General features: G+C 40.2%; 1 protein-coding gene across 4 annotated transcripts in view; it reads left to right on the plus strand.

Moving 5' to 3' along the window:
- Positions 1-16068, plus strand: part of KLC1 (kinesin light chain 1) — a 49559-nt gene that overhangs the window by 4761 nt on the left and 28730 nt on the right. For all 4 annotated transcript variants that reach the window (XM_066629369.1, XM_066629383.1, XM_066629375.1 and 1 more), the window contains exons 2-9: positions 7838-8099; positions 8451-8681; positions 9401-9476; positions 10104-10329; positions 10962-11049; positions 12588-12689; positions 14249-14422; positions 14879-14978. In XM_066629369.1, coding sequence (XP_066485466.1) covers positions 7839-8099; positions 8451-8681; positions 9401-9476; positions 10104-10329; positions 10962-11049; positions 12588-12689; positions 14249-14422; positions 14879-14978 — 1258 coding nt within the window. In that variant the 5' untranslated portion in view covers position 7838. The remainder of the gene's footprint in view (positions 1-7837; positions 8100-8450; positions 8682-9400; positions 9477-10103; positions 10330-10961; positions 11050-12587; positions 12690-14248; positions 14423-14878; positions 14979-16068) is intronic.

The raw sequence follows: 16068 nt of genomic DNA on the forward strand, positions 1-16068 counted from the left end.
AGGGAAATAGCTATCAATAACAGTGAAATATTAATACTTTGCAGTATTCATGCTTGCTGCCTTAAAGCAGAATGAAAGGCAAGCTTGGTTTGGAATGGAGAGGTTAAAAGAGAAATCTAGGTCATTGGTGTAAGAGTAATGGTACTTGCAGCTTCAAAGAAAGCATCTAAATATTTAACAAGATCATGATGTTAAAACAAAAAATAAAATTGTCATTTATGATATGAAAATCAGGGTAATGCAGTATACTTTTAAAATGAAAGATTGTGTGCTGTTAGCTTTTATATCCCAATAACTTGTGCAAAATCCACACTGCCTATCTTCCTTTGTGCTTTATATTTATATATTGGTTTCTCTTGCTCAGCTGGGTGCCCTTGGGATGTTTCATTGTATCCTCTAATGCAGTCTCTGGCTTTTTCCTGCAGGCTAAATTCCCTTTGGGCATGAGGATTAGTGCAGCTACTCTTCAGCCTCCACTTTTCTGATCTGCCTGTAAGGCACAGTCAGTTTATACTGTGTTTCACTATGAATATTTTTCAGGATAACCTCATTACTGTGACAGTATGACTGCTATACATTTTAAGATTATTTTAACTCTCAGAATAGCCAGTTCAATACATGAGACAGTATGAATCAAATCTGTCTAAAGAGCCAGTCCCCGAGCTGGACAAAATATGAAATGTTCTTGAAGTGGGACTCGAGCTTCAGTGTTTAAAAATGGAAAGCTTCCTTCATGAAGTAGAAGTCCCCTCAACTTAATTTAATTGGGGAATGTCTTGGTCATAACATAACATTCTCTAAAGCAGTGTGCACTTATTACCACACTACATTTTCCATATTCTGCTGATATGCATGTCGAATCCATTGTGTGGTTTTTAAAAACTTGGTTGCGTGAATTTTTCTGATGAGAAATTAGACAGGAAATGAGAAATCCTTTTGGTGATTTCTTTAGCTAGTGTTGTACTACTCGGACAGTGAAGAGGGTCTCTTGGAAAATAATTGTTTCCCATTTATCTTCAGATTATAATTGGTGCTGTTTTCTTGTGTTCCTTGGAAATTAGACTCTTATGATTACTGATGATATACTATAGGCCTTTTAAAATTGAAGCTGATACTGAAACTGGATACAAGTTGTAGCTAATGGAGACTAGAACTGTGAACTAGGCGGTTTTTGGTTCAAATGCTGCCTCAGCCATGAACCTGCTAATTGGCCTGAAGCATGCAACTGGTCTCTCAACCGATTTACCTTACACTGTAAGTGTTTCTCAAACTGTGGGTTGGGACCCACTAGGTGGGTCGCGAGCCAATTTCAAGTGGGTCCCCATTCATTTCAATGTTTTATTTTTAATATATTAGACTTGATACTACCTTAGTATGTGACTGCATTTGGGTAAATGTGACAGACCTGTACTTTTAACAAGCTACTGTGTATATTCTTTTAACAATGACAGTCAGTGGGACTTACTCCTGGGTAAGTGTGGGTAGGATTGCAGCCTAGGATTGTTAAAATTGTTCCTGCATGATGATGTCACTTCCAGTCATGACATCACTTCTGGTGGGTCCTGACAGATTCTCATTCTAAAAAGTGGGTCCCGATACTAAATGTGTGAGAACCACTGCCTTACAGGATTGTCAGAATTACTGAGAATGTACGTGAAATACTTTGAACATTCAAAGAACCATATGTATGTTCTTCTGTTACCCTGCACGTGCCAGATCTCGTCTGATCTTGGAAGCTAAGCAGGGTCAGGCCTGGTTAGTACTTGGATGGGAAACCGCCTGGAAATACTGGGTGCTGTAGGCTATACCATAGTCTTTCGAGACTGAAGGTTGCCAACCAACCAACCTGAATGCAGTTGCGTGCCTGCCATAGGCTGATGTGGGGCAAATGCCTCAAGTGCCAGCCTCTAGGGCCCCGTGGAAGCCTCTTTGAGGCTCCCAACGGGGGTGGAAACTGTGCTTCCAGTTTGCCGGAAGCATAGTTTATAGTACCGGGAAACCTCACAGAGGTTTCCCCTGCGTGGGAGGAGGTTGCACGAGGCTCCGTGAGCCTCTGGTGAGTGGGGGGGGCGGATTTCTGCCCGAGGGGGGCGGAGGTAGCCCGCAAGGGGGTGCCATCTTGGAGCTTTGCCCCGTGCGCCAGGCTGCAGAGGTCTGTGGCTGCCTGAATGGTGGTGGTGTTAGTTTGTAGCAGCAAAGGCATATTTTTGTGGCACCTTAAAGGCTTAGTAGATTTATTTTGGCATACACTTCTGTGAACTACAGTTGAATTCATCCGATGCATTTATATACTAGCAGTTGCTACTTAACCACTCAAATTGCGTAGTATGTGAAACAAGACTATGCACAGATAAGTAGTGCTTTCTGCATACTTGGAGAACTCTCTAGGAATGCAGAAGTAGGTAAGTTTGTCAATTAAAAGAAATGACCCCCCCCCCCCAAAAATGACCTAATGCAGACTGGGCATGCTCAGTGATCCTTATCATGGAAAGATGAGTGTTGAAAAAACAGCAGCAGCAGAACTGTAGTGGGGGCAGGGAGGAGCTGGTCTGCTTGAGTAGTTGGGCATTAGGATTGGAGAGATGCAACATTTTGTTGCAGGTCCCTCTTGTAGAATAAAAATGCCAAGGAGTAAATTATAATTTTTTAATTGAATATTCCTTAGGCAAAATTGGCAGCATTTATTTATTTTTCTTATAGTATCCTACCTATAAAGTATTGGAAAACTCTTATAGTAGGTGTATGTTCAGTTCAACTTGCCTTGCTTTTCCTACCTGGGTAGAAAGGTACATTACCTAGCCTACTAGCTTGTCCAATGTTGTGGGGTACCGTGTCAAAATCCTTACTGAACACCAGATATTTTATGTCCACAGCATCTACCCGATCTACCACGTTAGTCCCTCTTTCCTAGAAGGAGGTTTGCCTGGTTTTTCTTAAGTAAACCATGCTGGCTGTTGGCAATCACTGCCTTCCTTTCTAAATGCTCACACACAGACTGCTTAATGATTTGCTCCAGCACCATCCCAGCTGTAGACATTAACCTGTCATCAACTAGTTGGTAGTTGCCTGGATCATCTTTTTTCCCTTTGTGAAGGTAGGGACCAAATTTTTTGCCTCCAGTCTCCTGACACTTCCAGTGTTCTCTAGGAGCTCTCAAAAATTATGGACAGAGGCTCCAAGATAATATCTGCCAGTTCTTTTGAGTCTGCTATGCTGCAGTTCATCCTGCCTTGCAAACTTATTCACTTAGTGCAGCTAAGTGATCCTCAATGACATCCTTGCCTGTCTTAGGTCATAGCTTTTTCCTCCTCTAATATGTTCTCACTAGGCCAAACAGTTTCATTTCAGAAGAAGACACGCAAAGTAGGAATTGAGCAACAAGAAAGTTCACTAATGAGTAAGGCCAGATCCAACTTTATTTTTTAAAAAACCACTCATCCAGTCGCAAGGGCTTGTTTTAAGGGGGGGAAAGCTCCAGGTTTTGTTTTTTTAAAAAGAGAGCCATATTTTAATCTGGCACCTGAAGGAACAAAGTGAACAGGTCAGATGGATCTTCATGCCTTTCAATAGGAGGGTATTCTACAGAGCTGACAACACTGCTGAGAAGGGTCTGCTCCTTGTGGATGCTCATCAAGCTTCAAGTGGCAATCCATCCAGAGCATAACCTCGAGTGACGTGAGTACTTGAGGAGAAATAGTGTTCCAGATAAAACCTTTAAACAAGAGCTTAAAGAAAACCTGTGTACATTAGCTAGGATACAGCATGCTATGTTGTTTTGTTGGCACTGTCATGGATGCATGGTTGGGCTAATGGTCAGATCTAGGGATAGCAGACTTCGTCCTGTGTTTGGAGGACGTCCTGTGTTTGTGCCATGAGCAGGAAGGGCATGTTGTGACTCTACATTCTTAGCATGGAATTGTCAACTACTACTTTGTGTCTGCCAGCTGTAACTGTAGGACTTGTGTGTCATCACTTACTTGATTTCTAGTGTAAGCTTCAATGAGAATTCTGTATCATAAAGATTTAAAAAAAAGTTAATAGTAGATAAATGGTTCTTTTATAGCATGAGTGTCTGCTGTGTTGACTATGTTGCAGATACCCATTGGGGGTGATATGCATTGGCTTTACTGTCTAAAAACGTAATTGCAGCCTCCTTTCTGTCTTCTTCCTCCTTTTTTTTATGCATCATGTGTGTTTTTTCAGGAAACAGTTGCTGGCAGATTAGGGAAGTATGACAAGTTTCAACTCTCCACTTGCTTTCCCAACCCACTTATGCTTTCAGATTAGTAGCTAATCAATTTTTCTTTCATGTTCAGGAAGGCATCCCAATTCTCTCCCTTGCTGTAGCTGCTGTTCTACAAAAAAGCTACAATTAGATTTTTTCCACCCTCTCTCTTGTTAGGCAGAAGCAATAGTCATAAAAATGTTTTGCTACCCCAGAGATAATAGCTGCAGTGATTGACCTATATGTGGGATGGAGCTAGAGGGTAGCTATCCTCTAGCTATCTTCTAGCACACATGGGGGTGTGTGCACATGTGAACATGGCATTGTCTCTCCCTTATCATTGCTGGGAACCTTTGCTGGGAACTACTGTGACTATATGATGACATCTGTTTTACATGCAGAAGGCCTCAGGTTAAATCCCCAGCATCTCCAGGGAGGAAGGAGAGAAATTCTGGTCTGAAATTGGAGAACTGTTACCAGTCAGCACAGACAGTACTGAGCAAAATGGACCAATGTGTTCTGGCTGTTTAGAAGGAAGCCTCTTTTGTTCTTGTCCACAACTGATTCCTCCAGGAATCCTGGATTTGCCAGGATTCTTCCCTGACATCCTCAAATTTTAGGTTTACATCTGTCAGTGAATTCAAGTTTGTTGAACTTCAAAGCATTGGCTTTAGTTTGAAGTGAAAGATTTTGTGGAAGAACTGGTTAAGTGAGCTCACTTCTGCATCCAAGCAGGCTTTACCAGTTACTGAGAGAGCAGTAAAGTGCTTTTATCTCATGAAAGCCATTTAGAAGTGCTTTCTAGTGTAGAAGTGTAGAAGTTGTACAAATCAGCAACTTTAGACAACCGAATGTGCTGGTTTGGTGTATTGTGGCACATCAGGAAAACACCTTACACTTGTATCACAGTTTCCTTTGTCGCCTTGGCCACTTCCAATCTGACTGTTTGTTAAGATGTTTTTCAGACCTATGTGGCTAGGGCGGCAGTGTGCACCTGAAAAATAGGATTAATAAAGATAAAAGTTGGATGGAAATGCTTGTGTGAGTAGTTAGGGTTACAGATGATTGGGTATAGGTATAGTGGAAGTGGGTTGCTGTTGGAAATGTTCAGTGTTCATGAAACAATTCAGCATGGAAAAATCTTCTGAGCATTAAGGGTGCTTTGTTAGATTTACATTTGTGTGGAGGAGGGCTGTTGGGAATCTTTGATTTGAGTTCATAAAGGCTGTAAAGCTTGTGTTTGTGTGCTTCAATTATTTCATGAGATTAAAAGAAGGGTACTGTGAAACATATTTTGACTTGGAGCAATTGGAATGGACCCACTTATCATCTGCTAATACTCAATATAAAGTGACTCCAGATCCATGAGTCAGCAGTTCTAACAGGCTGGTGAGAGATGTAACTGACTCATACCTAGGCAGACAGTTGGCTCAGCTATCTCAGTGCTGCCTGCTTTGATGGGCTGTGGGTCTTCCAGGCATTGGGGAAGAAGTATGTCCGAGTCCACCTTCCTCAGATGCTTTTAACTGGAGATCTATGGGTTGACCCTGGAACCTTTTGAAAGTGCAAATCATGTGCTGAACCGTGCTAAAGTATGATGCCTGTATTAAAAGTGAGCAGTAGAGCTGGGGGAACACGCCCAGTCACCAGTACGTAAGGTTTCTGCATACTTTTCTCTATCTCAAAATTGACTTATCCCTAATTTATCCTTATTTTTGTCAGTCACAGTTAAATCAGCACTGTTTGTTGGGGGAACACACCTGGCAACCAGTAGCTTAGGTTTTGTTAATCCTGCTGAGTATATATTCTCCCAAATACCATTCCTTAGCATCCTTAAAAACACCCTTTTGGCCAGAAATGGCCATTCTGAAGCCCGCAGAGGCAGCGGGTGGACACGCACTGCCTCTGTGGGCTTCAGAAAGCCCTTTAGAGGCTACTGGAGCAGAGCTCTGGTTGCTTCCAGAGAGCTCGGGTAGGGCAAAGTCTGGCTCCACATGAGTCTAGGGTACATGTGTTGAGCCAGATCTGTGAATATGGAATCCACAGATATGGAAGCTCCACCTGTAGTCCTGTTGCCAGTGGCAGAAATGGCCTGTCTTTGTCAGGTGTAATGCAAATCAAATCCAAATTATGAAATATCTTGTTACCAGTTCAGCACCTACGCAACCCTCTTATCCCTTAAGGCTCTACTCCTGTGCATAAAATTCTGAGTAAACATGCATAGGATTGTCCTTTAATTGTAGTTTAACTAGTAGTTAAAAGTAGTTTAACTTTGCTTGTAACCTGTTGGAGAGGGAAATAGTTAGTTGTGCAGCACAGGAAAGTTATTCCAGGTGAATCTGAAAGTACACTTGAGATGCGAGTTGAAGGCACTGCTACCTCTCATTGTGAATTGATGTAACCAACCTTGTGTTTTTTAGACCCAATAGTATTGGTCTTCACAGCATATGCTAGAACTACTCTTGATACATGTTTCAAGGATTGTGATGCCTCCTCAGATGTGCTTCATATCATAGGTTCCTTTTTTTCTCACTGTCTTGTGTTAACAGCTTGGAGTTTAAAATATTGGCTCTCTTGATACAACTATATCAACTTGTGAAGGCAATACAGTCCTTAGTTGTTCATTCTTCTTCCCATTTATTTTCTGCTTTATAGAAGCCCATAGATTGCTACTTGGCTTCTTTACCTTTTTTCCCCTATGGAGCTGGTGATTTCTTCTAATGCAGTAGAAACACATCGAAGTATCAACGTCAGAGTCAGGCAAAATGTAGTCTATTTTTTTGAAATGACTTCTCATGGCAATAGCATTTAAGCGAACAGGTTTTCTTACTGATGTAGAACAGTTATTGTTTAGCTTTCAACATTTAGTTGTAGACATGGAAACCTTAAAGAGGACTTGAGCAGGTCATTCTGGCATTGGGGAAAAATTGACAATGCTTCAGTGGCAAGAGGTTGCTGTGGTTTGATAAGTATTGGTATAACATGTTTATGCCAGATGTTGCAATTAATATTGCTTACGTTGCTTCCTTTTTTCCATTGTTATCTAATAGACAAGAGCAAGCATTTGCCATCCTTTGTCACTTGAGTGAGAAGTTGGCTTTAATGGTCTTGGTTCAAGATATAAACGCCACTTACCTTTGGATGGTGGTAGAGAATAATAGCACTGTTGAGTATGAAATGCACTTTCAAAACACTGGATTTAGTAATTGCCCTGTAATCCTTAAATTTCAAAAGACAGGCTTCAAGTGTCTGTAATTTTTAAGAGAAGACCCAAATGTATATGCATTGGTTTAGTTTGAGTGCTAAGGAATTGGGGAAGATCAGTGTGGGCTTTCTTGTAGTTAATTGAACCATAATTAATGATTGGTTAACGGAACCAAAGCTATTAATTTTGAATTGAACCATACGTTAATGGGTTAATTTGTAGCACATTTTATATTGATGTATTCAGATCATCTTGTTGTAAGTTTAAGTGCTGTACTGGAATCCTGTTAAATGCTTAGCATATATTCATAGATATAAATTTCATTATGAGGCTTTAAACGAAAGCTCTTGTACTTAAGTAATCAGTTTCTGTGAAAATTGTTAATTGTTGGTTTTGTATCTTTCCAGAATGTATGACAACATGTCCACAATGGTGTATCTAAAGGAAGACAAGTTGGAGAAGCTGACTCAAGATGAAATTATTTCTAAAACTAAACAAGTGATTCAGGGACTAGAAGCATTGAAGAATGAGCACAATTCCATCTTACAGAGTCTACTTGAGACACTTAAATGTTTAAAGAAAGATGATGAAACCAATCTGGTGGAAGAGAAATCAAACATGATTCGCAAGTCTCTGGAAATGCTGGAACTTGGACTCAGTGAAGCACAGGTGAAAACGGGGAATGAAAGCAAGGCTTGTTTTGTCTGTGACATTAAAATATTTCCTTGCTTTTGATACAGGGTACTAACAGTTTAACACTTTTACAGCCAATCCTATGCATGTATGCTCAGAAGTACCATTATAATCAATGGGGCTTAAGTCAGTATGGATAGGATTACAGCCCAAGGCGGTAGCTGCACTTTCCTGGGAGTAAGCCCCATTGAACACAATAGGCCTTACTTCTCAGTAGACATTCATTGGATTGTGCCCTAAATGTTGTAACTTACTGGGCAATTGATATTCAGCCGCAAGTATCACATTCAACAGGAGCACTATCTTGTAATCTTTTCTGTATTTTAGGTAATGATGGCCTTGTCGAATCACTTAAATGCAGTGGAATCAGAGAAGCAGAAATTACGTGCTCAGGTTCGCAGGCTATGTCAGGAAAATCAGTGGCTGAGGGATGAGCTTGCCAATACTCAGCAGAAATTGCAGAAGAGTGAACAGTCTGTGGCTCAGCTGGAGGAAGAAAAGAAGCACCTAGAATTTATGAACCAGTTAAAAAAATATGACGATGATATATCACCTTCAGTAAGTAGCTGTATGTGACAGTGCATCTAATTCATTGAGATTTCCACTCTGGCTGCTGAGGAAAGTTGCCCTGAAAATATTTGTAATGCTTGAAGCAGACAGGTTTTTATGTTGCTAGGTACATGTAAAGAGATAGTCCTGTAATTTCATTTATTGCATAATGGGAGCATTGTTTGTTGACATATTCAGCTTCAGAAAAATATTATAGTGATAGGGGAATTTTACTGGATTTAAGAATTAAGAATTTCCACTAAACTGTTGAGTTATTCCAAAACAATCAAGAACTGACCTTACATTCAGAATACTATAGTCTTCTAGTGGAAGACTAACAGTAGTGGAATTATTACTGTCCTGGGTTTAAATCTTGCTCCCTCACTGCAAACAAATTTGTAGGGTCAGCTCATGCTTTTAAAGTAAAATGTGTTTTGACCCAAAGTATAGCAAACAGTATAAGATGTCAGTTTCTTAATTAAATGAACAAGATACTGCTACTTGGAACTTGTGATTTTCTAAAACGTACATCCTAGTAAATAATGTGGAAATGTTCCTCCCCAGTAGTAGTGTTGCTTCCACAGATGGAGGAGAAAAACAGATGCATGGGTGAAAATCCTTCACCTTATCACTTCGAAAAGTGTGTTTGCAATCTCAACGTGCATGATGAACATGAAGAATCTATTTAGCAGTTGTAACAGTTTTATTTGATTTCTGGGGTTGCTTAGGAGGATAAAGACATAGATTCTACCAAAGAACCACTGGACGATTTGTTTCCCAATGATGAAGATGATCAAGGACCAAGTAAGTGAGCTCAAAATCATTTAATTTGTGTTATTTGAGGAGAGTAACTCTTCTTGTAAGAGTAAGCTCCTGGGCTGCTGTAGGCTACTATTGTATACTATTAAAGGCTAGCTGTAGGATCAAAGCATGGTAGTTGGTTAGCTTGAAGCAATGGAAATTATAGACACAGAATTGATTAATAGAAAATTCTGAAAGTCAAGCATTCAAACATTCTAGCTTGGTGTAAAACCCTTCGAAGTAGTGTTTATAGCCCATCAAAGCATGGTCTGGGGCAACACTTCCCAGTCTTCTGGGGCCTACGATGCCCCCAGCGTTGCAAATACAGTGAGTAGCTCCTGAAAGTAAATGGTGATGATGTCATTGCTAGCCAATTCTGGGTTTGGAGATTGCAAAGTGAGCCTGCAAAGAATGGTCAGAAGCTCAGAGCAGAATGGTGAGAAGTCACTGAGCAGAAGTAGAATATTTGGTATCCCTATATACTTTCAGGGGTTTCCTGGAGTGACTTACAGAAAAAAGATATGCAAGAGCTCAATGAATAAAAAAATTACAATAAAATAGCAAATTTTTTTCTGTGCTAATATTCTTGAATGGGACACACTTTTCTGATCATGTCTGTCTTCCCCCCAGTCCAACAGCCGCATAGTAGTGCAGCAGCTGCAGCTCAACAGGGTGGCTATGAGATTCCAGCAAGATTAAGGACCCTTCATAATCTTGTCATCCAGTATGCTTCCCAAGGTAGATATGAGGTTGCTGTACCCCTCTGTAAACAAGCACTTGAAGACCTGGAGAAGACTTCGGGCCATGATCACCCTGATGTTGCCACTATGTTGAACATACTTGCATTGGTATACAGGTTGGTATTCTTAGCAGCTCTTTTTAAAAAAAAACAACCTGTATAAAAACAGTTGTAGCAACAGCTGTTAAATCCAGTGTTGGTGTTTAGAAAAACTCTTGTTCATTATCAGTGGTATCTGGTTTTCTGTACCTTAAAAAAATTTTTTTTTCCATCTCAGGCTTTTGAGAGGTCGCCATACAGACTTCCCTTGAATAATATTTGAAATGGGCAGAAGTAATCTTGCTGTGGTAGCAGTTGGCAACTAGTGGCCTGTGAACTGAATCAGTTGTGCATTTGGCTCTATCTGGTGCCTATGGTTGAATTCTGTGTCTCTTGATACAAGGGGTGGGGGATGCAAGAGAAAGAGGAATATAAGTACACATCCGATGTATACCATAGTGATCTGTAGTTTTTTTTCATAAGGATGTGTATAGTATCTTTGGATCATCATCCAGGCTGGATGTAGTATGTTGTCCTAACTAGCTAGCTACTGTACTGTTGATCTTCTGGGGAATCCTGGATATGAACATGTAGAATTTCCATTGAATACTCACAGTTTTATATCCTGAACAGTCCTTAACAGATCAGTCTTTGTCTCTTAATGGTTGAATGTTTGTAAAATATGGTGTGTTGATTCTTTCCTAATTTAGGGACCAGAATAAATACAAAGATGCGGCAAACTTATTGAATGATGCCTTGGCTATTCGTGAAAAAACATTGGGCAAAGATCATCCAGCGGTTTGTATATCTAACAGTTTGATATTTCTCTCTCCCTTTCCTGTAGTATCAAGTCTTTTTTGTTTGTGTTTTGTGTTAAACTTACTCTTTAATATTAAACTCAACAGGAAGGTTTTAAAATCCTGGCTTATCATTAAGAGCATTCAGGTAGGGTGCCCTCAATACAACATTCTGTACTTTTACTAATCTCAGAATCTTTTCAACATTTGGACCACTGGAAAAAAAATTATGCACAAAAATTACTTTCCTGGCATACTTGCCTGATTCCCAATCAAACTGCATGATTTGTATGTACTCCTGGACTGCGAAGAAATGTATCAAATAAATGTGTTGCTTAAATCCCATTGGAGCTATGTTTATTTAAAAAACAGAGTGAACATTTATTCACTATTCGCAATTTTCAAGTCACCTCTAAATGTAAACAATAAAATAAATGCACGGAAAAGATGTGAAATTTTACTTCCTGTTTCTTTAATTATCATTTTGCATCATCTAGAGCAGGGGTGCCCAAACCCCGGCCCTGGGGCCACTTGCGGCCCTCGAGGACTCTCAGTGCAGCCCTCAGGGAGCCCCCAGTCTCCAATGAGCCTCTGGCCCTCTGGAGATTTGTTGGAGCCCACACTGGCCCAACGCAACTGCCTTCAGCATGAGGGTGACTGTTTGACCTCTCGCGTGATCTGTGGGATGAGGGCTCCCTCCACTGCTTGCTGTTTCACGTCTGTGATGCTGTAGTGGCAGCAAAGGGAAGGCTGGCCTTGCTTTGTGCAAGGCCTTTTATACGCCTCTTGAGCTATTGCAAGACCTTCATTCATTAATATAATTTCATCTTTAATATATTCATTTATGTAAACTTATGTAATTTTTTCAAATTTTAAATGTAAATTAATTCTTTTTTCCTTGGCCCCCGACACAGTGTCAGAGAGATGATGTGGCCCTCCTGCCAAAAACTTTGGACACCCCTGATCTGGACTAAACTTGTGTATTTATTGAGATAGTAGCCCAGTGTTTCCCATCCTATATGTTATGGTTAATGTATTGCCTAGATGATTGTCCTGATAAGGCTCTTAGCCTCTGGACCGAGGATTATAATAAACTAGCCCTGGTCATTTAAAAAGACCGATGCCATGCATGCTGGTGTATATGAGACAGACTGCAGAGAGCATAATATCCAGTATTTCAGTCTCTAAGGTTGCAATCCTATACACGTTTATCTGAGAGCAAGTCCCGTTAAATTCAATGGTACTTCTCAGTAGACATGCAGTCTTGCACTGTTCATTCATATTTCTTTGCTAAGTTTATGAATGCAACAACAACAAAAATATCTACTGTTAACTGTAGACCACCAAGGTTGGGCACCACTGTGCTAGTCAAACATTTTTTGCTTGTATCCTGTAACTTGATTTTTTTCTTTTGAGTCCTTTATTGAATACATCAGAGCAGCAAATAAATAGAAGCATTGTAAATTTGTGAGCATCTTAATTTTGCTTCACATCACTTCATCAGGTGCAGTAGGTGTAATACTTGTCTTCTCTTTGCAGGTTGCAGCTACTTTAAACAACCTTGCAGTGCTTTATGGGAAAAGAGGGAAATACAAGGAAGCTGAGCCTTTATGCAAAAGAGCTTTGGAAATCAGAGAGAAGGTAGCATAAACTTTACTAAATTTCAGTTTTAAAGCTTGGGACTTCTATGAAATTTGCAGTATGCAGGACTGGCCTATTAATGAAGTTGATTGAAATGCTTCAAGTGGGGGAGGGGGAGTAGTGAACTGACAAGGGGTGCCTTGTCTCAGAATGCCAGATGCAATGGAGGGCACAAGGATGCCAATCTCTTGTTGTCTTGTGTGCTCCCAGAGGCATCTGGTGGGCCACTGTGAGATTCAGGAAGCTGGACTTAGATGGGCCTTTGGCCCAATCCAGCAGGGCTATTCTTATGTCTCCATGTCTGTCCACTACCTGCAACCCACTTCAGTCAGATCACCAATCCCTTACCACTCTGAACAGGAAGAAGATTGGGGCAGTGACAGCCCACTGTGGTGAGGGGAAGCTGTTTCCTCTCCCACTAACTTGTGAGGCATGGCACAGCTAAGCTATCTCCTGGTCCATTGCTGCCTCTATTCTTTGCACTGTGCTGTTTTGAAATAAATAGGACAGTGCACAGGAATAAAGTAGTGCCAGAGCTCAAGGTTAACAAAGTGGACAGCACTGCATTGCGTCTTCCCTTGCTCTTCCTCTCCTTGCCGCAATATGCCTATTTAGTGGTCAAGGTGATGGCAGTAGTGCAGTATGCGTAAATTTTTGTTTTTTTTTAGGGGGGCAATGGAACTGGTACACCTTTTCATTTGCCACTTTGGATTGGACTAGGCCAGGCAGAATGTATGTGCAGTTAAACAAGAGGTTTTATGGGTGATTATGCAACTTTAAAGTCTTGGAAATTCTTAAGCTGTTTCTTGAAATTCTCATAGTTTTCTTGCTCTTTGACCAAAATGTCATATTATAAAGGACATTTTGAACACGAAATATCTTAGAATCCCAGATGAGCCTTTCTTTTCTAGCACACTCATGAAACAGTTGTAACACACTAAAACATTTAGAGCAGTGGTTCTCACACATTTAGCACCGGGACCCACTTTTTAGAATGAGAATCTCTCAGGACCCTCCGGAAGTGATGTCATGACCAGAAGTGACATCATCAAGGAAAATTTTTAATAATCCTAGGCTGCAATCCTACTCACTCTTTCTCAGGAGTAAGTCCCATTTACTATCATTGTTAAAAAAAAAATATACATAGTAGCTTGTTAAACGTACAGGTCTGTAACGTTTCCCCAAATGCAGTCACATACCAGGGTAGCATCAAGTCTAATATATTAAAAATATAATATTGAAATGGAGATGTTGAAATATTGAAATGAACTGTCCCGACCCACAGTTTGAGAAACACTGATTTAGAGCATCTTTTCCCTAGGGTTCATGTTAATGTTGTGGAATGCTATTCTTGTACCTTCAAAAGTAGCTGTTAAGTGACCACTTTAAGCACATTAGCTAATCAAGTGTGCCTCGTGAGTAATGGTTGTCTTATCAGAAATCAAGAATGCCAGAAAATTGAGAGATTCATATAAAGTAAATACTACTGTAAAACGTATGGCTTTACTAAGTGTATATGTTCAAGAGAGATAATTATTTTGGCGTCCCTTTATTTCTAGGTATTGGGAAAAGATCACCCAGATGTTGCCAAACAGTTAAATAATCTGGCCTTACTATGTCAGAACCAGGGTAAATACGAAGAAGTGGAATACTACTATCAGCGTGCACTTGAGATCTACCAAACTAAACTGGGGCCGGATGATCCTAATGTAGCAAAAACAAAGAATAATTTGGTACGTCTATACAGTGAAGGAAATGAGGGGAGTTGAACTGCTGTATGTCTCATTTGCTGAAAATATACATTTAGATCTGGAGAACTATGAGCAGAATGAAAATAGCAGAAGACATTATTCCACCAACATTTGTGCAAGAGCTAGAGGACAAGTTTGCACAGTGGTGTTATAGATTGTTGTGCAGTTCTTGTGCTTTTGCTTGCTCAAATAGCGGTATATCTTAGGATTTAATTTCATTTTTGTTGCTTGGTTCTGTAGTGTAGGGTGCAAAATGGCCCTTCTGTGAGCAGAAGATGCCTTCTACATGTGGAAAGTCACATTTGGATCCAACCCATTGATGCACATTGAACAAATAACACTTTCATATTAAATATATAATTCGTATTAACTATCATATTAATTAAATCTGAATAATGAGAGTAGTTCATTTAAAACTATGGTACTCATCTCTTTCAGGCATCCTGCTATCTGAAACAAGGCAAATTTAAGCAAGCTGAAACTTTATACAAAGAGATCCTTACTCGTGCCCATGAAAGGGAATTCGGCTCTGTGGATGGTAAATGTATTATCATGGAAAGTTAGTTGAAACTAGGAGACCCTCAAATGTTTCCATTTAAAATTAATAGATGATGTATAACTTGCATTTAAAAATCCTTTTCTGAAATTCTTGTTTATGAAGTGCTTAGCTTATAAGCTATTTAACCAGACTTTGAAAAAAATCACACAACTGGTTTTGCACCCCACACAAGGTTTGTGTTCCTCAAGCAGCAGTTCCCCATATGGCATGGCAAGCCACCATTAATATGAAGTGGTGTTTCCAGAGCAGTATTTGGTGCTACCTTGATTGGGGGAGATCATTTTACTATCTACAGCAAAAATATATACATTCAAGTTCCATTGGCCATGCTTATTATAGTAACTCTTTGGCTCATGGTCTTTTTCATCAGTATTCCAGAATTCTGCACGTTTTACATGAGGATTAAAAAGTCAGCTTCCCTGTAGAGAGCTTGTCATTTGCTGGGCTATGCATTTCCTAGCTAGTGCAATGTTAGCAAGTCATATTCTGACTATAAAATGTGGGTTTCATTGCAGGAAGTAAATTATGTAAGCACCATGCACAAGATATCAAAAGTAGTATTAAGATGAAAGCAAAGTCTACATATGTTCTAGCAAACAGCTAAGCTTCTGTCAGCGTGTGCTTAGCTGACATCTTACAACTTGGTTGACATCAAAGCCGCCTTGAACAAACACTTTAACCATTTTGTAACTTTAATACTTAGGTGACTTTTTTTCTGTTCTACCATCTATGTAAAGCTTGTGATATCATCTTTATTCTGACATGGTGCAGTAAAAGCTGCTGCTGCTACTTTCAGCTTTTTAGAGACATTTCCTTTCTAAGAGAATAGGCCTGTGAGTGGCTCATGATATTTAAGGTGCCCTAGAAGATAAGGGGTTGGGTAGATTTCTTTATAGCAGGGATGCCCAAACCCCGACCTGGGGGCCACTTCCGTCCCTCGAGGATTCCCAATCTGGCCTGCGGAGAGCCCTCATTCTCCAATGAGCCTCTGGAGATTTGCTGGAGCCCGTACTGGCCCAATGCAACTGCTGTCAGCATGAGGGTGTCTGTTCGACCTCTCACGTGAGCT

This window comes from Tiliqua scincoides, chromosome 1 (genome assembly GCF_035046505.1).
Source record: "Tiliqua scincoides isolate rTilSci1 chromosome 1, rTilSci1.hap2, whole genome shotgun sequence".
NCBI lineage: Eukaryota > Metazoa > Chordata > Lepidosauria > Squamata > Scincidae > Tiliqua > Tiliqua scincoides.